The sequence below is a fragment of the Protopterus annectens genome, chromosome 10.part0 (assembly GCF_019279795.1).
Source record: "Protopterus annectens isolate FY-2018-M chromosome 10.part0, PAN1.0, whole genome shotgun sequence".
Taxonomy (NCBI): domain Eukaryota; kingdom Metazoa; phylum Chordata; order Ceratodontiformes; family Protopteridae; genus Protopterus; species Protopterus annectens.
Window position 1 is genome coordinate 1,388,185,588 of NC_056744.1, and position 26,904 is coordinate 1,388,212,491.

General features: G+C 37.6%; 1 protein-coding gene across 1 annotated transcript in view; it reads right to left on the minus strand.

Annotated features, from left to right (window-relative positions):
* Window positions 1–26,904, minus strand: part of COL24A1 (collagen type XXIV alpha 1 chain) — a 3,617,818-nt gene that overhangs the window by 129,120 nt on the left and 3,461,794 nt on the right. The window contains exons 55-57 of the mRNA XM_044086026.1: window positions 23,639–23,665; window positions 22,163–22,228; window positions 20,669–20,837 (exon numbers count right to left, since the gene is read on the minus strand). Of these exons, the coding sequence (XP_043941961.1) occupies window positions 20,669–20,837; window positions 22,163–22,228; window positions 23,639–23,665 (262 nt within the window). The remainder of the gene's footprint in view (window positions 1–20,668; window positions 20,838–22,162; window positions 22,229–23,638; window positions 23,666–26,904) is intronic.

The window sequence follows — 26,904 nt, forward strand, 5'->3', positions numbered from 1 at the left end:
TCACAATCAATATTCAGATGGTCTGGGCCCAAACAGCAGATGCAAAGGTCATGGGCATCAGGATAAGGCAGCTTATGGCCTCATTTTGCAACAATGGCACTAAAGACTACATAAAAGTGTATAAGTTAAAGTTAGGAAGGTTTTACAGTTACAGGGAAGAAATAGCAGGTGTTTGTGTGTGTGTGTGTGTGTGTGTGTGTATACATATATATATATATATATATATATATATATATATATATATATATATATATGTATAGTTCAAGCACAAACATAAAATCCAGCACTCACTAGTATATCAAGCCTCATGGTAAATCCAAAGGAAAAAGGGCCAAAAACAATTCAATAAGTGTATAGAAAAACTTTTATTCGAGTAGAACAAACATTCAAGCAGCTACTGTAGCAGCCATTCGGCTCTAAACACAGACCGGTGACTGGTTTCGCCCCCTGGCATCGTCAGTGTGAAATTATAATAAAAATAAAAAAAAATAATTAAAAATAATATTGTGAAAGAACAAATCAAGGCATCCGGCTATGTTAGACATGACTTCTTGAGAAACAGAAATGTAGATTCTTTACAGACTGATAGAAATACAACAGGAGACAGTACTGATTCCAAACTTAGATTTGTTATAAATTATGGCACAAACATTTTTAAAATCAGGAAAGTTGTTGCCAAACACTGGGAAATTCTAAAATCTGATCCATTTTTTTGACTAATGTTTAGATGCTAGATGCTCTTATAGTTATAGAATAGGGAAGAATATTGGTGAGTCACTCTTGTGGTATAAGAAGACTGACTAGTCCCAAGAGAATGAATATATTCATGCTCCTTGGGGTAGCAATGCCTATAGCAATCTATTAATATTTCAAAAGTTTTTGATATCAAACATGTGATAACATGTCACACTGGGTGGGTAGTTTATATGATTTTCTGCCAATGTGGAGCATTTTATGTTGGTCAGACCTCCAGGAACCTGAAGAGTAGAATTGCAGTACTCCTTAGTGATATCAGTTGTAAATGTCAGAGAAGTGCACTTTATAAACACAAAATAGTGCACACTTCAGCACAATTCCTTTTTGTTGGGCTTGACATAGTGAAAGGGGACAGATTGTCAGACATTACCAAACACAAGCTTTTAGATAAAAAAGAAAGGATGTGGATGGTTAAGTTGGGGGCTTTATATAAGCCCAGACTTAATGACCACTGGTGATGCCTATTTGTTATTTTCACTGTTCTTCTTTCTCAACCTTAGCTTTGTATTGTATGCTGATAGTAAATGTTCAAATTGTTTAGATATAACAGATTTTGGACCAAATAATAGAACAACTTAAAATATTAAGCTTATTTATATGTACTCAGTTGCATAAAGTTGATTCACATTTTTTGAGTATGATGTTTTTATCAGAATATGTGCTTCATACTAGGGAATGTGTACTAAAAAAGGATATGTGCCTTTAACTGAATGGGGACCATGACATATAAATACTGGTGGTTGCTGTACTGTAATTTCACACTGACGACACCAGGGGGCAAAACCGGTCTGTGTTTTGAGCCGAATAGCTGCTACAGTAGCTGCTTGAATGTTTGTTCTACTGGAATAAAAGTTTTTCTACACACTTATTGAAGTGTGTTTGGCCCTTTTTCCTTTGGCTTTACCATGAGGTTTGATATACTAGTGAGTGTTGGATTTCATGTTTGTTCTTGAACTGTGTATTTTCTGAGCACAAGCTTTATTTTAAGTGTGCACCAGTTTGTTTTTGGACTATATATATATATATATATATATATATATATATATATATATATATATATATATCTATATGTATATATACATACATACATATATATATATATATATGTGTGTGTGTGTGTACACACATATATATATATATATATATATATATATATATATGTACACACACACATATATATATATATATATATATATATATATATATATGTATATATATATGGATCTAGGACTTTTGAACAAAAGTTCAAAAGCCTGATTCCATTACCACCGAACACACTTTAACGAAAGTGCTTTCATCGAAAAAGCGCTTTCGTTAAAGTATGTTAAAAAAAAAAAAAAAAAAAACCCACAAAATCTACTTGAATGCCCCGCTGCGCCCCCCACACCCCCTACTTTAATATTCTCACTCCGAGGTCGCACTACAGTGGAGAAAAGGGAATTTTCCCTTACCGCACCATAGTATGACCGGAACAACAAGCATACTTACGCGAAAGTGGTGCTTTGGTGAACAGCACTTTCGCGCAAGTATGCTCACCAAATTGGGATTTGGTGAAAGATGCAGTCGAGCATCTGTACGGACCCCATATATATATATATATATATATATATATATATATATATATATATATATATGTGTGTGTGTGTTTGGGGAGAAAATGTTTAAGAATAAATTTACTAATCTCTAGAAATGCTGGAGAGCAAAGTTGACCACTTCTATACGTGAAAGTGGCAAACAAGATTGGAGGTATGTTAGGAGTTGGTGCATTATGGGAAGGGAGGAGCTCTAGCATTTCAGTTGGCCACAAGCTATAGTATTGGCCGAGTCAGATCCGAAGATTGTATCCGAACTCCAGTGGTTGAGGATAAATGAAAACTGACCACATCAGATATATCTGATACTCATTTTATAAAATGGAGCATTTCTTCCCTGGCCTCAGCTGAAAATGGGATTTCTACTCAGTCAAACTTTCCTAGTAAACAAAAGCAATAAATACAAACATTTTATCATCATCAGCCCCCTTTTCCCCATTTTTCTACATGGGGTCAGGGTATCGTGTTGACTGTCGCCAACTCTCTAAAAACATTTTATAACAGGCAATATATCTAACGGGCAGCATGACAAGTGTCAACATGCCACTATACCAGTGGAAGGTGTAATGGTGATACTGGAATTACAGTAATTAAGAAGGAAGGTGGAGACACAGCCTTCACACACAGGCTACAGTGACTTTTGACCATCTACCACCTAAATGTATGTGTTGCTGTTTTTTTCTGTAGCCTATAGTTAATGAACATATCTTTCAGAGTAACCCTTTTGATATGCAGCACTCATTAAGTGAGGGATCAATTTTGAGGAATATTTGGTGAGTCATACTAAACACACACTTAGAAATATTCCCCAAACTGTGCTGCAGTGCTTTGCATTAGAGAACTACAAATTTCAGATCAAATGTAGTATATGTAGTGCAATGTACAGATGTGAATTCAGGGCACCAGATAAACACACAAAACTTAAGTTAGTAAATCGAAACTCAGGTTTGCAGGAAACTTCAGTTTGGTATAGTTTCCATGCCAAACAGCAGCTCACATAGCATGTCTTGCATCTAATGCTTGATGGAGAAACTAGATTTTGAGACATATATATACTTTACAAACAAGCTTGTACACAAAACTGACAAATGAAAGTAGCTTACATGGCACTGCTCAAAGCTAGAACTTCAGAATGAATCCATTCCAGAGCTACAGCATGCCAATATTTACCAAGTATACCATGTCCTTTGCAAGCACAGCATGGGGTGCTGAGCCACTGCGCCCCTCACTCCATGCACAAACTGTATGAGACTGCCTTGATTTCCAAATTAGAGTTAACAAACATCAAAGTGACATGATTGCAAACCAAGAACACACTTCCTTCAGTGCCATTGGGCCAGTGACTGACACAATCCCCAACCACTACCATCACAACTAGCTACTAACTATATTAGTGTATGTACAATATGGATGTGCATACGTTTGTTCAGCTGCAGACAGTGAGTGGCCATGCTGATGACAGCAGAACTGTGTCAGTCACTGAGTTAATGTTACAAAAGAGACATGCTCATATTCCACCCAGCTCTTACTCCCCGTTTCCTACAGACAGATGAATGCACTTGTGGTCGGTCAGTTACCCTATCAAGGGCTGCTGAACTTATGGTTACTTTACTTACAGCTGACTGTCCCAAATGACAATTTCTGAAGAAAGGTTTGTACAGTCTTTGGAAGGAACTTACTACGTAGTATACGACAGGAAAGAATCCCATAGCACACAAAGTCCAAATAGTAAGACAGTGAAAATCCAAATCACATTTATACCTTGAACTAAATTAACAATGTGTGTGGTGGTGTTGATGGGGGGAATCTCACAGTTCATTCTTTCTGTGTGAAAAAAATATGGTTTGTCACTAGTCTAAATATAATGGTTAAACATATTCCTGACAACTGAGTCTCTACTCTTTATAAATAATACAAAAGCCTTATCAAAATGTTACTTAGTGCCTGAGAAATAGCATTCAGAACAGCTTCTTTGACTACATTATTTTAGAATGATTTGCATTACTCAGTTTCATACTGCTTTTGTCAACATATCAAGTTGTACTGTATTATGACATGCATACCACAACTAGCATAGATGATGTGAGTTAAAACTGCATGCCAAAAAACTTCAAAGAATTAATTGGCTCACACAAAAATCTCTCAAGTGGAGCAAAATACATTATTAAATTTGAATCAATGCACATCTGCCAAAGTACTTACAAATGTTTAACTTTTAGACAGAACTAGACATTCCTGATTCAAAGTACTTTTATTTCAGTTTACCTCCTGATGCAGTTTAGTTTCAGAGCATCATCAGTGCTGGTTGCCTGCCATCCCATGTACTCAGTTTGCATGACCGTCTGAATACAGTAACTGTCAGCAGTCATGGAAAGTGTAGTTTTCTTTCAAAGACACAGAAGCAGTGAACAAATGGAAAAGCTCTGAGAATGTAAGGGTACAGATGCAAATGATGCACTACAGAAAAAGTCTGAAAAAGAGTGGGAAAAGCCTAGGATTCTAACCTATAACCATTGATAATGCACCTTGTTCCCTGTGAACCTACAAAGGTTTTGAGCAATGGGTATAGTATAAGGAAATGAGGTGTGAGCGACATACAGACTGAATATTCCAGGCACGTACAAATGGAAAAGCAGTGCCTCATTCATGTTTCAAGAAGGCCATTACTATGAATAGCTATTAGGTGCCTATATACCACCAACAGTTTTCACTTCTGCAACCCATAGTCACACTGAAGTAACTCTCTTCTATAATGGCACAACCCCCCAGTTATATGGCATGCATATAAGGTTTGTGAGGATCCCCATCCATTCCCTGGGGCTTCCCTGAAAGATAGAGAGTAGGGCAGAAACAAACTATAATGAAAACTCTGGTACTCTAACTGTGTAGAGAGGTAAGACCAGCTATATAATCTCTGAATACTTCCCCAGCCATGTAGTGACATTATCACTTCGAAGACTAATTTTTCATTATAAAGCCTGGTCCACCTCAGTTTATTTATCTTCTGCCTGTCAGCTGACTGGAACAACATTTGACACCCACACGTCAGCACAAAGGAAGCAAGGGGAGACCATACAGCAGCTCCATAAAGTATAACTAGACTGCATGGGTCACTCAGCATCTAGGAGCCCACCGATAAAAAATATATTCAGCTTGGATCCAAAGACTGGCCCTTTTATCCCTGTTGTGGCAAACTTCTTGAATTCTTTGAATAAGCCAGCATGGGTGGATCAAATTTTGGATTTCTGTCTTCCTGCCCCTTTTCATTAGATCAATCTACAGAGATACAACCAGGAGAATAATGCTCTAGAAAACCCATGCAACAGCTTGTGAGGTATGTACATGCTACATCAGCTATGGGAGAACTGTAGTCACTGTACTCAGAACTGACATTACATGCCTGTAGAGTAGAGTATTTAGTAGCAGTGTTTTCAGGGTTATAGTCTGCATTGTCAGTAATGGATTGTTGCTAGAAGTTCTAGGAATTAAAAGGGTACTCAAACCTCTAAACTACAGCAAGGTCACAATCCACTGACTGCTTTCAACTTGCTATTTTTGCAAGGATATTGGATATGCCATGGTAGTCTGACAATACAGTATGTATTTGTTTTGTAGATTGGAGAACGCTTATAACCACATAACTTAGAATGGCTTGTGGGAAGTGCTATAAAGTACAGGGTCTCAGCCAAACACTACATGGTTTTTGCCACCTGTATTGGTAGAGCTGATAGTACTACTGAATTCATGGCTTTACGTCAAACCTTAAGAAAGTCTCTTAAGTGGACAGAGCTTCTGATAGTTGGAAATTTGGGATAGGTTCCTCAATGGTCTCCTGGACTGCATACCACTTAACTACCCATGAACCTAAGAGGATGAGGTAAGGCACCTTGCCACCAAGATAATTTATACTGATAACTGCGGTCTTAGAGTAAAGACTGAGGAAACTAATATCTGGGCAAGATAAGACAGAAGAACACAGTAGTATGGATTTATTTGTAGAAAATTATATGCTGCTATTGGCTCTAGGTGGTACATTAACCTCATGTACAAAATGGGAAAAGGGGGGTTGATGATGATGCCAGTGTTATTATTAGAATCACTGAATTGATGCTGCTGTTAGTGGCAGAAGGTTTTTCAGCAGCTGAGTAGACAGGGTATTGTGTACTGTTTGCAAAATCACTGGTGATGGAAATCAGACAGGAAGCAAGGTACTCAGTGAATCTTCTATAGTTGGGGGGGGGTGATAAGCATTTAAGGGCAAGTGCATTTCCTACAATACAGGAAATTGTGAGAAAAATTTCTGAAAAGAAGTAAAAAGTAAAATAGGAGGGCTCTTGGATAACTAGCTCAGAACAACTGGCAGATTATAAGGAAGAACAAAAGCTTTAAGGATAATGATCCTTCCATTCATCTTGCATTTTCTGAAGTATGTTCTTATTTTAGCTAAAGCTAAGTGGCTGGTGGAGATACTGATGGCATGTAACATTTATTTACGGAGCGGGGAAACAGGAACAAATTAAATAAAGATAAGCTCAGAGCATGTAAAAGATGAAAGATGGATGTAGGAGAATGCCTTTCATGAGGTATGATACAGCAGCTAGTGTAGCCCAATGGATAAGGAATATGGAAAACGACAGCTGATGGTGAAAAGTATGGAAGGATGAGGTACAGACCAACAAACATGGGATACTTAGTGGTGTAAATAGGGCCACTAGTTCAGTGATTAAGAAAGGAGCGAGGATAGCAGATGAGTTACATGACCATCACAGGGACATGTTAAGAAAATGGGAGGTGAAGGGAGTAAAGTATATTCAGGTGAAGGATTGCATTACATTTAAAAGGCTACAGGATGAAATGTAATTGAAACGGGATTAGCTGCTTCATTAAAGTGTAATGTGGAGATTGAGGTGGAATATCAGAAAAGAAGGAAGAAGAAAGTATATGAGGTAGGAGTGTTAAGCGAAGCAGATAGGGGAGGATCAAGAAAAGGCAAATAGGTAAGAACAACAGGGACTCAGGTAAAGAAGGAAATGAAATGAGGAAGTTAAGGGAAATGCTGACAGAGAGAGTGGCTATGGGATAGAAATGAAGTATGACAGGAAGTCTGGAAGATGAGTAGGCAGCTGAATGTTTCGGGATCAGTGAGAAATCCCCATCTACGATTACTCTAGGGATGGTCAGCGGATATGGCAAAGTCCTGGAGATATGGGAGAACAGAAAGATAGATTACTGCAGATGTGGGAGAACAGAATGATAACCTGCCCATATGGTGCTCCTCCCAATCATACCTGGGGGGAGGGGGAGTCTGCAATAAATGCAATCTGGAAAAATATTTATAGGAAAAAGAAAGGGGATAGTTGGCTTCTATTTCTTTTTGGGGTAGAGAGTGAAGGGCATGCATGGAGAATAAGTAAAATGAGAGAGCTGGTACTCCTAGCAGGGTGAGTGAAGAAGGAAGCTGCAAAAGAGTGTACAGAGAAATATATAAGAAAAGCAACAATGGTATGATACAATCATGGACTAGGAAATCTGTAGTGCAAAGTAATAGAATGCGGCTGAGGAAATTAAGAGAAAGCTGACTGAGTAACAGTTTAAATTCTAAGAATTGTAAGGAACAGTGAGACTGAATGTGTGGAAATAGGGACTTACATACGCTAAGACTGAGACTGCTCTGTCATGCAGCATTTCCTTTTCTTCATGGTATGTTAAGTCCCTGCAAAAATAATTTTAAAGGACAGCTGTGGCTGCTGACATTCACTGCTCTCCTTTAGCATATCTGTTTTTTTTGTTTTAAATTCCAGGACACAGAAATTGTAGGTTTTGGAATTACAACTGGCAACCAGCAGACTGGGAGAAGAGGAAAGATAGAAATGTAAAAGAAATTATATAAACTGATATATGTGCGTACATAACTCTATATAATTAAATGCAAGATGGTGGTGTTACCAGTACTGAAACACATCTAGTGTGAACTGAATAAAAATGATTTAGAATCAAAAATCACGCTACTACTCCACCAAGGGTATGTTCTATCTTTGTTCTTGTTCATGGTTTCCTTTCAGCGGATATGAAAATGTAGCCAAGAAGATTATCTAGCAAAAGGCTATAAGATCTGCACCTTTGTTGATTGCAGATGATGTTGCCTTATTCACCTCAAGTGATTGGGATTTCTGGCATTCACTGGAGTCTTTTATTATTAAGTTTGAAGTGGCTGTAATGAAATCCAGCACCTCCAAGTCAGAGGTCATGGCTTTCTCCCACAAAAAGTGGATTACGCAATGCAGATTAGAAGACATCAAATAACTCAAGTGGTCCTTTGTTCAAAAGTAAGGATATGGGGTGAGGTCTGGGAAACTGACCAATGGATGAGTGTACTGGTGACAGTAATGCATGTTTTGCTCTGGACTATTGGGATGCAGTAACAGCTGGGAGAGATGACAACACTTTCAATTTTTCTTAGATTATGTTCTAGCCCTCAGTTAAGGTCACATTCTAGACAGTGGCTGAAATGATGAAATCACAGGCAAAAGGTATGGAAATGAGGCTCTTTCAGTTGGTAGATGCGATCACTCTTCATTGCATAGTGAAGGGCTTTCTAATCCAGAATAATTTTTCATTACAACCATTGCTCTTCTGGGATGAGAATAGCTAGCTGAGGTAATCTGAGCATCTGCTGAGGAAGCTTCCTGGGTCCCTTCCATTTGAGGTGCCTCAGGTAATGGCCACTAGAGCGAAGGAAGATATCATACAGCCTGCCCGAAGATCTCGTGGATGAGATGGAAACTCCTGTAGGATGTTAAAACATGAATATATGAACAGTTAAAATGAAACAAAATTTCTGGACCTGAGAACCAGAATAAATTAATTAAAATGGGTGCTATTAAAACCCCACAGAATAAGCACCCTGGTTGTCAGAGTAAGCCAGAGCAAATAAAAATAGCTGAGTAACTTCCCTAAAACAGCTCAATGAAAAGGACTGCAGAGTACCAACTGAGCAAATTAATGCTTGCTAGAAGATTCAAACCATAGCCCTGTCACCATTAACAGTCCAGGGAGGCAGAATAAAGGGTCTGCGTCCAACAGTTCCTTGAGATACAAAGAACCAGATCATACAAAGCTAAGAAGAGTAATGCCAGAACCTTGTAGGCAATACATGATATATGGGCAGCCAGTAAAGACTTCACTAGTTCAGTGTAATATGGTCACAGTGGGAAGTGCTACAGAAACGTTATGTTACAGTGTTCTGTACTATCTGTAGCTTTATCATGTGCTGTGTCAAAAAGTCCATGGTTCAGGGCATTACAGTGATCAAGCTAAGAGAAGACTAAAGTACGAATGATCACTACAATTTCCTCTGAAAGAGTATGATGCTTAAACTGGGTCATTTTCCTCACATGATAACATGATGATTTAACTACATCTAGCATCTGTGTCCAGTCCCCATAAGTAAATTAGTAACTGTCATCTGCTCACGAGGGAAAGACAGCTATAAATGAGTATCATATACAGTAGTGATACCACAAATGTCTACTTTTTAAGATATCTAAAGAAGCAAAAATTAATTGGGCAGCTGGGAAGATGTCCAAAACATTGAGCCCTGTGGTAATTTATACTCCATAGGACAAGAGGATGCATTAATTCTCAACATTTAGAATCATCCTGACAGACAGTACACAAACAAGTCTACAACAAAATCACAGTGAGATCACAGGCTCAATACACAAAACGATTCACTGTTTCAAAACCTGCAAGGATGACAAGAAATTAATAAATCAACAGTAGTATGGATCGGAAGGAGACAGCCTTAAAGCTGAAAGTAGGAGTCTGCCTACTTAAAGGAGACAAGCCTACAGAAATATCAAACAGGAAAGATGAACAACCTATACAATAAAAATGACTAGACAGCATAATAACTGCAGTGATGGATACCTTAAACTTCGAGGTATTAATACGAAGATGCTCAATTCCAGGTTAAGAAAGGTGAGAGCAAGTGAAGATGCCACACTTGATCAGTCTGGATATACCCCTGAAAGGGAAAGCTAGTACCTTTGATATGGCCTTCACTAAATTAGAAAAAGTGGGGAATGAATACATAAGGAAGCCAATAAACAGTGCATAAAATTATCCCTACCACTGTGCAGCTAATGATTAATGAGTCAAAGATGCAAAAAGCAAATGGAATACAGGAAGGAAGGTAGAAAGGCAAATTTAAACCTGTTGTGAATCTCAGTGATAAAGAATATTAAAGGATGAAAGATGTGTGTAAGAACACTTGCCATAACAGTAGATCTCGTAGGAGTGGTCACTGTAACATCAAATCATAACAACTGGGGTGATATTCACTACACCTGTCATCATTCCCTGCCAGAAATTTCACCATCTGTGTCTCAGTCCCTAGGAAGTCCAAGCATGCCTTCAAACATTGGCTGGTGCTTGAGACTTGTATATAGTCAGCTTTAGTAACCATTTTCTTTAGCTCTGATTTCTAAAACATCCTCACAGGGACTTGTGATAAAAGTATGGTCTTTCTTAAGCTAAAAGCTAAATATAACAATACCAAAAAAGTGAGCTATTAAATATGTAAAAGAAGCACAAGGAAATATTTACACCTTTAATGGGGAAAGGAGGAAGGAGGAGGAGGTTTGCTGTTATAATGACAATTCCTTAAAGATCTACTGTTATGATAAGTATTCTTACACACATCTCTGCTATTTTCTTTGAGAAGGGTCACTATAACTTTAAGTTATAGTATTTGATTAGAGTCCTGTACAGTACTATCATATCCAAGGGAGAATGGCAGTTGTAAATTCCCTGACAGAAGCCATGCCAAATCCTAGCCTACCCCACAAATACATGCCCATTTTGTAGTATTCTGTGAAAGTGCAGACAGTAGTCCAAGCTGCAGCTTCTAAAAACACTTTACATAGACACATTCTTGAAACATGCTGTTTACATACTGGAATGAGCACTCACTTTTGAAGACACTTATTGAATTTGTTATACAAAAATATAACATAATGTGAGCCATGGACTATGATGTTTGTAGATGGCATTGTGATCTGTAGTGAGAGTAGGGATCAGGTTGAGGAGACCCTGGAGAGGCAGAGATATGCTCTAGAGAGGAGAGGAATGAAGGTCAGCAGGATTAAGACAGAATGTGTGTGTGTGTGAATGAGAGGGAGGATAGAGGAATGGTGAGGATGCAGGGAGTAGAGGTGGCGAAGATGGATGAGTTTAAGTACTTGGGATCAATAGTTCAGATTAATGGTAAGTGTGGAAGAGAGGTGAAGAAGAGAGTACAGACAGGATGGAGTGGGTGGAGAAGAGTGTCAGGAGTGATTTGTGACAGACGGGTACCAGTAAGAGTGAAAGGGAAGGTCTACAAGAGGGTAGTGAGACCAGCTATGTTGTATGGGTTGGAGACGGTGGCATTGACAAAAAAGCAGGAGTCAGAGCTGGAAGTGGCAGAGTTAAAGATGTTAAGATTTGCACTGGGTGTGACAAGAATGGACAGGATTAGGAATCAGTATATTAGAGGGTCAGCTCAGGTTGGACAGTTTGGAGACAAAGTCAGAGAGGCGAGATTGCATTGGTTTGGACATGTGCTGAGGAGGGATGATGGATATATTGGGAAAAGAATGCTAAGGATGGAGCCAGGTAAGAGGAAAAGAGGAAGGCCTAACATAAGGTTTATGGACGTGGTGAGAGTGGACATGCAGGCGGTTGGTGTGACTGAGCAAAATGCAGAGGACAGGAAGAAATGGAAACAGATGATCCACTGTGGCGACCCCTGATGGGAACAGCCAAAAGAGAAGTGCCAACCATTTAAAATGAGTATGCCTATTTATTGGATAGCTTTCTTCCCCCTTTTAAATAATACAGATAATTATCAGTATAACCTTCTTGTATGGTATCTCAGTGTTTGTCAATATACAACATAGGTGGTGCTTTCCATCATTTTAACAGTTAGCAGAGAACTGTAGCAGTTGAATGGAATGTTAGAATGTTAAGTCAAGGCATTACTATGAGCATGAAAGATGCACTTGTTTTCAGTGACATCCTTTCTTTGAGAAAACAGGGTTACTTATACTGGAACACTAAGCAAGGTGGTCTATACATGAAAGCTTGTCACTCCTAACACTTCAGCCTGAAGCTAAAAGCAAACAGAACATGTGTATTCTTTGACAGATATTTCAACTCTGCTGAATCTTTTGGTTGAAGAGGAGATAAAAATTACTACAAAGTGTTAAAAGAAGAACTTGTTTCAGAAAGGTCTTGAAAGAAAGCAGAGTTGCTATATGTGAAATAATTGATAGATATTGCAGAAATGTAAATCGTAACTGATGAATAAACAAATATGAATCAAATACACAATGTAGTCAATCATTCTTTGTGTGGGACTGAGTAAAGGATCTAGTCTGTGTGCCACAGTATGCACGACCAATCTCTTTTGATTTGTATGTATAATTTTATTGCTTTGGGGCTTTTTGAGATGATTTCAAAATATTTAGAAATAGTAAATAAAAAATAAAGACATACTATTAGCAACCAAAATATCCTCCATGTTGACAGTTTCAGAGTATTGATGTTGGAATACAGAACTTTCTCTCTTGTTGGACTATCATTGAGTTGTGCAGAGGAAATATCCATTAGCAAAAGAGGAATAAGGCTCATTAAAGCAGTGACACTGAAAGTTGTCTTGAACAAGAAGTAGCTGCCCTTGTCAGGTTATGCCATTCTTGTTTGCTTTGACCAAAACATTCTAAACTAAGGGGAAAATGAAAAAAAGGAAACATCAAGTTCTGGTTCCAGAGAAAGGAGAAATCATTCAGCTTCAAAACTGCCTTATGACGTATGTTGGAGCTGAAAGGTTTGACTTGAACACTGAAGTAGTTACAAAATAGATCCACTTCTGAAATGCCACACATTTGTGTACTTTTTCCCTTCGGAAAGTAAACAATGTTTATTCCTTCAAGAAAATGCCTGTACAGTTTGTGTAAATCTCATGCATGGTGCATAGTATATTATGTTCTGGCTGCTGTTTGAAGTTTTCCTACTTAACTTACAACATAATTATTTTGTACTAATTCGGGACAGACTGCCCAGAACCAGAGCTTACTATCCGGTTACGATGTTTGAAAGTCTGCCATCAGTGACAGCCTGTAAATTCAGGACCAGATGAGAACTCTAAGTGTGTCTTAAAACCATTTTGCTCAAACAATAGTCACAGTAAAAAAAAAATTCCGACTTGCTTCTTATAAACACAGAAATACATATTAGTTCTGAAGAGACACAGATAATGACTGCATAAACCAAGCAAACAAAAGTATATCACATTTATTCACACAGTCTCCCTCACCAAGCAGTTACAGTTGACTGTATCTTGCCGGGATAAAAAATAATGACTCATATGCAATCTTTCTGCTACTAAGGTTGCACGTGAGACCTTGACTAGAATGTTAAATTTTCTTATAGGGATCCCAGCTGGGAAAATTACTTTGTGTTTGTCCTATATATACAATGGAATGCTAGTAAGAAGGTAAGAAAAGGGGGGGTCAAAAGTTCAGGAACTAGAAATGGTGGTACTAAATCACAGAAGGGAAAGGGAACATGTAATACAGACATGCTGCATAATCATGAGACTTACTGGTAATGATGAACTTATGAAGAAGAAGAATGGAGACAAGGGTCAGATGCTTGGGTGTTCATACAAGAGTGGAAATGTAAGACTTAAAGAGCAGAAGGGGCTGAAAACTTATACAGCAGGGATCTGTAGCTCTTCAGAATAGCTTAATGTAGCTTGAGATAAGTGGAATAAATGTGATAAACAGGGAAGCTAGTTGCATAAAGTTATTTGTAACTTTTGAGCAAATTTGATAAACCAAAGTACTTTTGTCTGGCATATGCAAATGATTACATGAATTATGTATATCAGTGGACTTATTTCTAGATCAGTGTTGGTTCCCTGTCATGATACCGCACAATAGGACTTTGGCATAGTATAAGGCAGGTTTGATATTATATATTGAAACGGTACAATAAATATTTTGGGTTGAATATCAGACAGTATAAAGTTACATCTATAAGGATTTCTATGCTTTAAGGATTGTCTGAAATGTTAAAAACTGCCACTATTACCAGAAATCAACTAAATGAAAACTCTTTCAGTTCTAAAATGTATTGTACCATTTCATTTTACTATCTCTATGATTCTGAAGTAAACCAGGGACATTTTTGCCATCTTACTATGAAGAATTCACCCAACAAAAACATTTAGATTACAAATGTAAACATATAAAATAAAATAAAATGCCCAGATTTGAAAATGATAACTGTCTCACTCATAAAATGATAAAACAGCAGTGTTGTAAACAGTTTGTTTTATGTATTATTATTACTACTGTTATAAGTGCAATGAAATCCAGTGTTGGGAAACTCATCTATTAATCAAATTCTCAGAGTGAAATAATAACAAAAACAGATCTTTTTTTAACTGCATTCTATTATCCAACAGTGCTTTGTATTACCTATACTGAAATACACTACACTACACATTATTGTTCTGAGAAATTAAAATGAACAATTCAACTCTTCTAAACCACTCCAAGACGAGAAAGAACTATTACTAGATGGTCCATACAAGGCCAGTCACCCATCCAATCCATGGAAGAAATGTCTCTGTTGTATCTTTCAGGTAAAATGTTGAAAACTGACAAAATTACAAGACTTCTTTCAGCAAGGTAAGTGAATATCCTCACCTTTAGTGGTTTTCAGCATCTGTACCCTAGATTTTTAAGGTGCTCATTTTATGACTCATGTTGATAGACCCAAGGGTGGAAATGGGGATTTTTTTCTTTTAAATGTCACTTGGACCATGATTTTGAGCAGTACGTGCAGAATTACCTTTAGGACACAACAGCCCAGTGCCACTGCCATAGTGCCTATCTAACAAGAAGAACAAAAAAATGATATTTGAAAAACTAAAACGTGAAGACTCTTAATTGAAAAAATGCACAGAAAAATAGTGAATTGGAAAAATGCATCTCATGTATTAAGATATTCAAAGAACTGGTTGGTTGTTTTGCACTTACTAGTAAATATGGACACGTGGGATGGCGAAAAGAGGGAGAAGGAGTTGGCAGTCATGACAGATGATATTTTTTTTTTTATTTCAGCTTACCAGAAATAGAAAAAAAAACAGATACTCATTTTCCTTATTTTAGGTGATCAATGTGTGATCTTGGTGCTGGTATACATAATTAGTGTGTGTGTGTGTGTGTGTGGGGGGGGGGGGGATTGCAACAAATATTAATTTTTGTGATGTTTGCCCTACTTTGTGAACTCAACAATTTAGGATCTAAATCCAGTAATCTTCATCCCATCTTCCTAAGGCTTGCACCTGAAAAAAATCACTCATACCTTTAATCTCTCCCCACAGGCACTATCTCACCAGCATTCAAGCATGCAGTTATAATCCTTCTACCTAAAGTCACTTCTCCTAATAGGTTGAAGGATTATAGACCTACTTATATCCTGTACCATAATACCAAAATATTTGAAAAATGTTCATATAAGCAACTACTTAAGCACATTAACAGCTATGGCCTGTTATGTGATATACAGCACAGCTTTCACAATGCCTTCAGTACATTTACTGCACTGGTAATGGCCACTGATACCATTTATTCCAAACTGAATAAGAGACTTATTACTGCAGGTCTCTTTCTTGACATGACAGTTCTGAAATGGTCAACCATACTCTTCTTCACTACAAATCAAAAGACTAAACCTTGGAGATAACATTATCTATTTGTTTTGCAGCTATCTAAAAGACTGAACCTTTCAAGTCCAAAGCAATGTCTCATCTTCTGCAGCTGGTAAACTTAATACAGGTGTACTGCAAGGCTTTGTGATAGGTCCTCATCTCTTTTTTTCTCTTTCTTAATGATCTGCCCCTAGAATTACCAAATCTTAAATTAATAATGCATGCAGATGACATGCTGTCCATGCAATCTAGTACTAGTCACTCTGATGTGCAAACCAAGCTACAGGGCAATTTCACTCAGTTATGCACCTGGTCCGCTACAAACAAACTACTAATTAACTCCAAGAAAACAAATGCCATGGTTTTTGCCTCAGCCAAGAAATTACCCACTATCCCTCCTATTCTCTTAACAGAGCTTAATGAGACCATAATGCCTGATGTCACTTAACAGGAGTACCTAGGCCTAACACTGGACCCCTACCCTTCTCTTTACCAAACACACAGATTTTGTAACTAATAATGCCCTTGCACAATTACAGCTATGTTACAAAACCAGTCACTTCCTTTCACCTGCTGCTTGCAGGGTCATTACTAAAAATATTTTAATACCCAAACTTGAATATGGTCTTTCTTTTCTCATTATGCATTCAGCCCACAATATTCACAAAATACAGACTGGTGGAGAATAAAATCTGCAGATTCATTCTATTAAAGGACCTCCACAGACACCATTGCAATTTGCTAATAAAATTCCAAATGGCTTTCAGTGCCTCATATGGCCATTTTTCTTCTAAGTACCCCAATTTACAAGGTGCTAAAACATGGTCACTGCCTCCCTTTCAGAGTGAAAACACCTTTACAAGACAATCCCTATATACTCAGAAGTACAAAAGACAACAATTGCACTCCAATACACCTCACATTTAAAACTGTTGTAGGTGAGACAGCCTTCTCTAGACAGGGATCTACTATCTGAAACCACCTGCCTACAGCTATCAAAAACCTAGAAACCAATAAAAGGTCAAATATTTGCTTACAGAGAATCTCTTTCTTGAATCTACCTACAACTACTACCATAACAAAGGTTAGGTATCTTACCATCCCATATCATCAATACTAAGAATACATTTAATAAACTCTTCTCAGCCTCTTAATATGGCATCTGTTATGCAAATATTTCACATGTATGCAGGAGTTTATGTATTATATGTATGATTGCACTGTATTTTATGCACATACTATTTGTATATATATATATTTTTTTTGAATGCAGGATGTATGGATCTTTTAATATTATTTCACGTGCATTCAATCTTCCTATGTTTTGAATTTTGTTATGCACTCATTTTGCATATAATATTCTTGACTTTAAGACTGTGATGTATTCTCTGTTATTTAAGCTCAGGTCATGGCTGAAAAGGGTCAACAGACCAGTGCACTTACCCTGTGAACAACTATTAAATAAATAAATAAGAAAATAATAACATTTCACTTGACAAAAATTGTAAGTAAACTAGCAAGATAAATGATGTGATTGGCCAGGCGAATACAGTTGTGAAACAAACTGCTAATTATTCAGCAGTCATGATATCATGGGGAAGCCAGAATATTATGTATTCATACTGACAAAAGGGCAGCCTCTCTTCTAGAAGCCAGTCCAGCAAAGAGTGCTCTTCTTTATAAATTGTGTGCCACATTGATAATACATTTCCTCAAAAGTACCTTGAACTGCATTGTAGAAACATTCTACAGATATAGCAGGGCACTCCCACTTTATTAATGAATAAATCCAGTGCGTCTGCCTCCCATTTTGAAGCAGACAAAAACAAAATACCACACCAAGGGGCCCTGTTACAGAGACATAATCATCCCAAACTGATATAAACAAACAACAATGGGCATCGACATCCTCACCTATTGTGTTATGGGAATCCGTACTCTACAGGAAGAGTATGGCATAGATAACATAACGTAGGAGATATCCTTATCTTACATTACCTTAGTATAAAAGTTCATAGGTAAATACTATGCAATCACTCTGCCTACTATTACACACCTAGCCAATAACCAGTCAGTGACCAAAGGTGAGAATCAAACCCTGTATATTGTATACATATATGAGGTAAACAGCTTAACCATTATACCAACTCCTGAAATTAAAGTACGAAAATATTAAAGTACTAAAGATTCTTTTTAGGTTATTTATAATATAATACATCCATTAAAAAGAGAATAAATATATACAAGCCTTCCCTGCTCATGCCATGTGATGGTTCAGCAAATTTATTCTCTGTATTTTGATAATAATCAGCAGAGCTAGCTCATGTGGTTGTCCAAAAATTATACTTATGATACAAAACTGCACTATTACACAACTTATAAAATAGTGGCGTGAATAGCCTGAAGTAGGAAAACATGACTTTACATACACAAGAAATTTGAATTCACCATTCATATCACTATATGAGGTTGGAAAAACATACAGACTCCTAAAAGTCAAAGCACAATTTGAGGAAGTGCCAATACCCAAATTGATTTTTCCAGACTGTCCCAAGTGGTGCAATGGCAGTAGAAGTCATTTCAATTACTGTGATCAGAATAAAGGAGAAGGAGTCTTAATATCAGCAGACATAATAAAACATAGAAAACAATTCAATTCAGGGATATGGTAGTTGTAATGTGTAGTATGCATTTATCAAGGAAAACAATAAATGCCTGTATGAAAATTCATCTGTTGCCCCAAACAAATGTTACAGATTGCAACTTACCTCAAAAAACACATTATTAAAGAGCAGACCCTAATAAAAAAGTAAAGTTTTAACTTAATATTCTATAGTGGTGTATAATAATTTTTGAGTAAGACAGCGTTTCTGTATGAATGTTTCACTGTACACCCAGAACAGAATATCCAGCATGGAGTCCACACTGTATACTAGGCAGCAGACAAAAGTACACCTAGAGAGGCAACTGACCAGGAAGAAACAAATTCTAGCTGAAATCAAGACTGAGAAATAATGTTCTGGGATATGCACTGGAGAAGAACTGATAACAGTAAGATACACAGAATAGTCTAAAGACACTGAAGGATAACAGGTGTACTATATATAACAGGAGGACCTTGTAATGACTCAGATATTTCTAACTGTCCTGAGAAAATAAAACAATGCAGACAGTGACTGCCTGGATGTGGAGGAAAGAATCATGCAGGTGGTATTTAAAGAACAACATACAACAACAAGGCATACAGCTGGACAAATACTTTTCTACTGAAAAGATAGTGCTTAGTCTAGTGAGCAAAGAAAGACTGAGGTTCAAAATTCTGAATCTGAAAAGATGATAAAACAGATTTGTCAAATCTGGTTTAATGGGTTCTGTTTTGCAAGAAAAACTATGCTTCCCTATAATGGAAATAGAATCCCAGTTTGACAAAAATAAATAAATGAACAAAACTTTGTTATATTCTAATATACCACCACCTGAAGAAATGAAGTTCCCCAAGGTAACAACTGTTCTACCAAAATAAGTGTTGTCTAATACAAAACGAGAGTCATGCTTTCAAAATGTCTACAATAATGTGTGAGCCACTGCCTGCCATTTTGTCACACCTGCTACATGTATTGCAGATGATACTATCTGAAACAAAAGTAGTACTTTTTCGGTAACAAATATAAGGTTTACTTTCCATGACAGGAACATTCAAGCTTTCCTGTACATTTCTGACATAGGCGTCAAAAAACAAATCTATTATACAACGACCCCCCCCCCATTAATATTCAAAAACGTGCACGCTGATTGGCAGCGTGCACGTTGTAAATCTGAGTTATAGTAATGGAAAAAGGTCCGGTCGCCCGGACTTTTTCTATTACGATAACTCTTTTTTTACAGCAACGGAGAACGCAAGATCTCCATTGCTTCACACTGTCTCACTATGTTAAACAAGTTTAACATAGCGAGACAGCTTTAAAAAAGCAACGGAGAATGCAACGGAGATTCTCCGTTGCTTTTTTTAAAGCTGTCTTGCTGTTTTAAACCCATTTAGCATAGCGAAACAGTTTGTAAAAAGCAACGGAGACCTTGCTTTCTCTGTTGCTTTTGCCCACAGCTCTGATGTACTGCATGGGCATACTCATGCGCAGTACATCAGAACTGCCGGAGAATACCAGACAGCTGCGGAAGGGCAGCAAGGAGGCATTATACAATGCCATTATTTAAGAAAAGTAATTATTTTTTTTCTTAAATAATGTCATTGTATAATAGCAATAACCCACTTCTGGGTTGGGGTAATGCTGGATTTACCACGACTGGCTTTGTTTGGCCACTCGGGCTTCATCCTCATGACCAAACCACACCAACCGTGGGTAAATCCAGCATTACCCACACCCGGGCGTGGGTTATTGCTGTAGTATCTTACTGTATTGTATTCAAATGTCAACAGTAGAAAAAAAAAACATTAAAACTAATACAATGAAATTGACAGAATTATTTTAGAAAGGAGAGAGACAGTGTGTATAACATCATAATGTTCTTAACACATAGTTCATATCATCAAACTTACCATCTGGTAACTTGTGTTCACAGTTCAGCAGGTCGCGACAAATCCGTGCTGGGTTGTCCCGTGTTCCCAGAGGGTTCCTAATACTGTGCATTAGGCCACTAAGGTAATGCAGTGTTTTGAATATATCTGCACTATGGTCAAGTAAGTACGCCTCAGTGTTCTGAAAACTCTAATAAGTTGTTTTTCAGTGCAGAATTGTGAAAATAAAAAGCACACATGATTAGTAATGCACAGAGAGCAGCATGCATGACATACAAAAGTATATGGACAAAAATTATGTAAAATTCATGTTAATTGTCAGTGAATCAGATTATGTATGGCCAAAATTATATTTCATCATATGATTGATTAAAATCATGCCACAAAAGAAGCACCATGCACAACGATACATTAAAAAAGAGAGAGAGGAGAACAAGGGAGAGAGAGCGAGTGAGAGAGATGGTGGGGGTAGGGAGAGAGAAAGAGATTATTTTGTTTATTTTTCATTATAAGTTTACATTAAAACTTTAGTTTTGCTACTTATACTGTGTCATTCCTTTCTTATCATAATTTATTTACAATTACTAAACTGGATTCTCTGAATATATTATACTGTACATATAATGTCTGATTTCTGTACATTTAATAAATGAAAATAAGTTAAACAGGATATTTAAAACATTTTGTTAATGTAGTGGAAAGCATTATTGCAGTTTAAGTAGCTGTTGTATGATGCTCATCTACTAAATGTATTAGGTTTTGCAGGCATTTGTACAAGCAAAATGACTGTTGCCTGTTACTGACAGGAATCAGAAGAAAAAGCTAGCCGCAATGTATGCTATGCAGCACAGGAAGTGATCATATTTAATGACTGTGTGTGCATGTATGTATTTCTGTGTGTCTGTGTGAGTTTGTTTTATGTGTGTGTGTGTGTGTGTATATGTGTGCACATGTATGTGTACATATGTGTGTGTGTGCGTGTGTGTGTGTGTATGTGTTGGTGTTTAGGACAGGCACAGTGACAGGACAGCCAGGTTACTACTGACATAAAAATTTGAGAATATGCAGTAACAGAAGTTAAGAATTCCCCCTTGTCACTGTGAAATATAAGGTACTATGTGGCTAGAAGAACACAAAGCTAACCTGAAACTCTAATACTAGTGTAAAAGATAGTCTTTAGGAGGTTATCAAAGTCTACTCCTACTAACAAAAGCAGTCTCATTCACAGCCTGGGGTAGTACAGGCACAGATGCACAAAAATAACCTGCTTATGTACATAATAAACTGAAAGGAGAGATAAATTAACTACTAAAGAAATACCACACATTTTCCAAAGAGAATCTATACTACCCAATTGTCTTCTACTTCAGAGTTTAACTTCACAGTTTAATCAGTGTAAGGTGGGAATTTTGATAAGAAATCAGATCTGTTCAGCAAGTGACTTACAGATGCCATCAAAGAGCATGCATCTTATAACTGTATTTCTAGCATGCTGAAAAAAAAAGATCAATTTACCTCCATCTGTAGTGCAGTACTGGATTCAAGCAGGGCTTTAACTGCAGCATTCAGATCCATGCTTCTCTATGTAAATAAAGGCAACTATCAGCTAAGAAAATGAAGACAACACACATATTTGTACCCTCCTCCACAAACACACACAAACACACACACACACACACACACACACACACACACACACACACACACACACACACACACACACACACACACACACACACACTTACTGTAGATCAAGAACCATCACTAAGTGAAAGGTAACTTGCAGTGTTACATTAAAGCTGTTATGAGCATGATTCTTTGCTAGTATATCATTCAGGAACTAAGCACAATCAAGACAGACCAATCTTTACCCTGACAAAGAATCATAAGCTTCTAACACAATTTGAGTTTAGGAGTCAAACAAACACACTACGGATTGCTAATTCACCTAGCCATTTAGCAATGGTCAGCACTGGAGTGAAAGGATGTTGAATATTTTTAGCTGAATGAAATGTCAAAAAGAAATTTATGCAAACAGTTTAAAGATATATACATCAGTGCAGTAAGCACCAGGAAAACTCAATTTTATAGCAAAAACACAAAAAGGAATGATCTCATTTCTTACTGTGGGGTCCTAGTCCCTAATGATCCTCTCCAAATGTCAGTGAAATGACATAAAATGATTTATGACTTCTACTCTACCACACAAACATGTTAATAGGGAAGGATCCCCATTCTAATTTCATAAAAGTACAGTTCCCCTCTGTAGTGAAACTGACACAGATTAGAATGGTATCATTGGATGCTGGACACTGACGTTGCAGAGACACGGCTGAAGACCAGTTCATGAGGATCTGCCTTTTACACTGCTTCCAGTCCCTTCTCCTACTGGCTGATGCTTGTCGGGGGGGGGGGGGGGGCTTCCGGAACATAGTTAAGGAGGGAAAGTTTACTCAGTTGTCCACACATTTATGTAAATCGAGGCAAAGACTTCCTGACGTAACATCACTGCATTATATTAGTAAAAGGGGCAGGGGGCACAGGAATAGGAAGAAGGACTATGAACAACCTCTTGGACATGACAGCTTGAGGTGAGGAAAAGGAGGGGATGAAAACATGGTAAGAGGATCAGCAATATCATGTGGAATAATGAATTCATCCATTAATTCATATTTGATTTATCTGACTCACGATCATGGAGGTGCAATACTTTAATTAATTTTTGTTAACCAGATAACTGAATCCATCCATTGCAGATCCTTTTTAGCCATCAACTGGCCCACAACAGCAAATAAAAGCCAAATAAATGAAGAAAACCCTCACAGACAAGGAGAACAAACTCTACAATCAGCTTAAATGCAAGTCAGAAGTGAACCCTGCAACCTAGAGTCATGCAGCAAAATAAAAAAAAAAATTAACAAAAGAACTACTGATATAAGTCTCGCATGAACAAAATAGGGGACATGCAATAATATAACATTAACAACTTACTGTTGGACCTGGAGGCCCAGGTGGACCCTAAAATAAAAGAAATGAAACAGCTGGTGAGATGCAAAATTCACATCGTAAATATAATCTATTCTCTTACTTTCATTTACAACAAAAAAAAAACATTTTTTTGTTTAAATATTTCATTGAAGTTTAGTTCCCAATTATTAAATTTACAGATTTATGGTTGCAGTTTAAGCCAACATAAATCATGAACCTATCTTTTCAAAACACTACTTCCAAACCATCAACGCATGTGGGTGGGGGTAAACTTAGAAAGAAAGAATTATACATCAAAACAAATTTGAATAAATATTTATAGCTGTGAAATCCATAGTTACAAAACTTCAGGTTACAAGTTTTACCTATATTACATTAGTACCTGTCAAACAGTTTAATGTTATGTATAACACAACTTTTTTTTTAAATTCAAATAATGACATTGCTATATATATATATGGTTCCCTATCAGAATCCTGAAACACTATAAGCCTGAAAGTCAAAATCCCGAAAGTCAAAATCCTGAAAACACAAAATGGACATGCTGACGTCATTGTGGCTTTGCTATTGTTAGCCCTGTGGTGTTAGGTCATGCGTTGGGTCCAGGTAAGTGTGCGGTTGGTTTTATGTTAGGGTTAGGGGCGGTATAAGTGAGTTAGGGTTAGGGCGCAGGTTAGGCATGTATGCAATAGTGACAAATATTGGGGTTAGGGGCGGTTTAAGTGAGTTAGGGTTAGGGCGCAGGTCAGGTGAGTGTGCGATAGTGACGGACCTTAGGGTTAGGGTTAGGGTCAGGGTCAGTTGGTAGATATTAGTGTCTTTATAGTGACATATTAGCATTATTTGTGTTTTCAGGATTTTGACTTTCGGGATTTTGCACTTTCGAGATTTTGCATTTTCAGTCATTAGTTTTCGGGATTTTGACTTTCAGGCTTATAGTGTTTCAGGATTCTGATAGGGAACCATATATATATATATATATGTTAGATAAAGAGATCAATATAATATGAACAGGAAATTAAAGGCTAGGTTTTAATCTATTTCTGGCTCACACCTTGTGGGACCCTAAAGCCTTCCGGCACAGTCTGTCATGCTAAGTTTATGCTGTAGTTAGCCACAGCCTAAAATAAGCCTGGTTAGCTATCTATCTAGCTATATATGGATCTGCCTTGAAAGGCTGAATCTCATATAATCAAAATCCATTTTCGCAAAATGGAAATAGTGAAAGCTTAAATACCCGAATGGCGAATTTTTCCTTTGGTAAGTAAACACTTGCCCAAATGTAAACGAAACACACAATGAAGTAAGTAAAACCCACACAGGTGGGGAGGCTACATGCCCTACACCCACCAATGTGGGGGGGCTGCACCCCACACCCCCAAATTATATATACCAACTCTGAAATCGCATTATAGTGGAGAAAAGGGCAGGTTGGGCAAGTGTACCCTGAGGAAAAAATTCGCCATTCAGGATGTGATGCCCCACCACTGCACCAGTAATCAAAGAGCCTCAATATCACCAATGGCACCAGTGGGGGACGTACACTGAAAGGATGACAAGTACAAACACAGTATTTCCAGATGCAGCTCTTTGCATCAAGTGCAGTTTCCCATAAAAGCACACAGAGATCACAGTCAGTCCAGGGCTGGTTTCTCCCTATTTCTCCAGATCTCCAATAAGATTCCCCACTGGCACAGCTATAGAGTCGAGTCCTTAGCCAGGGTTACAAGCCAAGTCCTCCAACACTCTCTCTGTCCAACCAGTGCTTCATGTCCCTGCCCAAGTAGCTGACACACACACACTCTTGGAGATTTGTTTTATACACACACACACACACACACACACACACACACACACACACACACACACACACACACACACACACACCTGGGAAAGGCTGGCACAGGTTTACTAGCTATGCCCCCTTCTGCCCAAATTATAAGGTAGTTATCATTGCCACCAGAACCCATTATCAGCTACTTTTAGGCCCTTAACAAAGGATGTACAATCTTACTGTGTAATGTTACTATTAATACAAATGGTAGTTTGACCAAGAGCAAGGCTATTAGGAGTGGCTCATACAGTGTCACCAAATAAATATGCAAGTAATGTCAAAACTTAAATATCTCTAGGCAGATCAGCCACAATGAAATGTTTAAATATATTTAATAATAAATATTAAAAGAACAAGAAAGTACTCAGTATATATTTACAGTGACGTCAGAGTTCAAAATTACAGGAAATATTTAAAACAACATTGCAGGACAGTCTCAAATAAATAAATAAAAATAGCTAAACTAAGTGTTGCTATATTCCTGACTATATCTAAGAGAATTATACTATTCCCTAGACTTACGTACTGTAGAGCAAGGCAGATGTGGTGAATGGATCTTCTCTAGTTGCTGTTAGGTCAAAGACAGATTACAGAATACTGTTTCTCTCTCAGAGAGTTCTCAAATTAATATCTCAAATATTACTGCTGGGCTAGTTTGCAGAATGACATAATGTCTTGTCATCTGACTTCTAGTCCTTGAAAAAACAAAGTTCACAATAGTAGAAATGCTTAATTTATTAACAAGATAAAAGCTTTCGGGATACACCCTTCCTTAGTTATCAAATGATAACTGAGGACGGCTGTATCCCGAAAGCTTTTATCTTGTTAATAAATTAAGCGTTTCTACTATTGTGAACTTTGTTTTTTCATGTACTGCTACAGTGTTCTTGGTGGCTTGCTGCAGTTAACTCATTAATTCTCTCTGACGTCTAGTCCACAGCCCCAAAACAACCATTGATGGCAGCTGTATGCATTTAGCATCTACCTGTAAAAATACATAGACTACATAGACAAGGGCTTTTCCTCAAATTTTTGATAGATGCTGGAAGTCATAAAATAATAAAACACTTCAAGACAATACAGAAAGTTCCCTAGTTTTAGACATCGTGTCCTTAGTACCTTGTTAAGGTAAGGGAAAACAGCTCCTGTACTTTACAAAAAAAAAAAAAAAAAAAGCACCAAACCAGGCATGTCCAAGGGTCAGCTTCTGGTCATTTCTCCTGTCCACCTGGTGAATCTGGGCATACTGGGGCAATGCAGCAATTGCCTCGTACACAGACAACCCTCTCCTCCTACCACCCAACACTACAACCTGTGAGAGATGCACTTACATAGCCAAAATGGAAGCAAAGCTCTCTCCACCCAAGATTGTGCTAGACAGTCAAGAGGAGAAGGTTAAAACCCACACTGCACCTCAAGCAACACATAGCCCTTC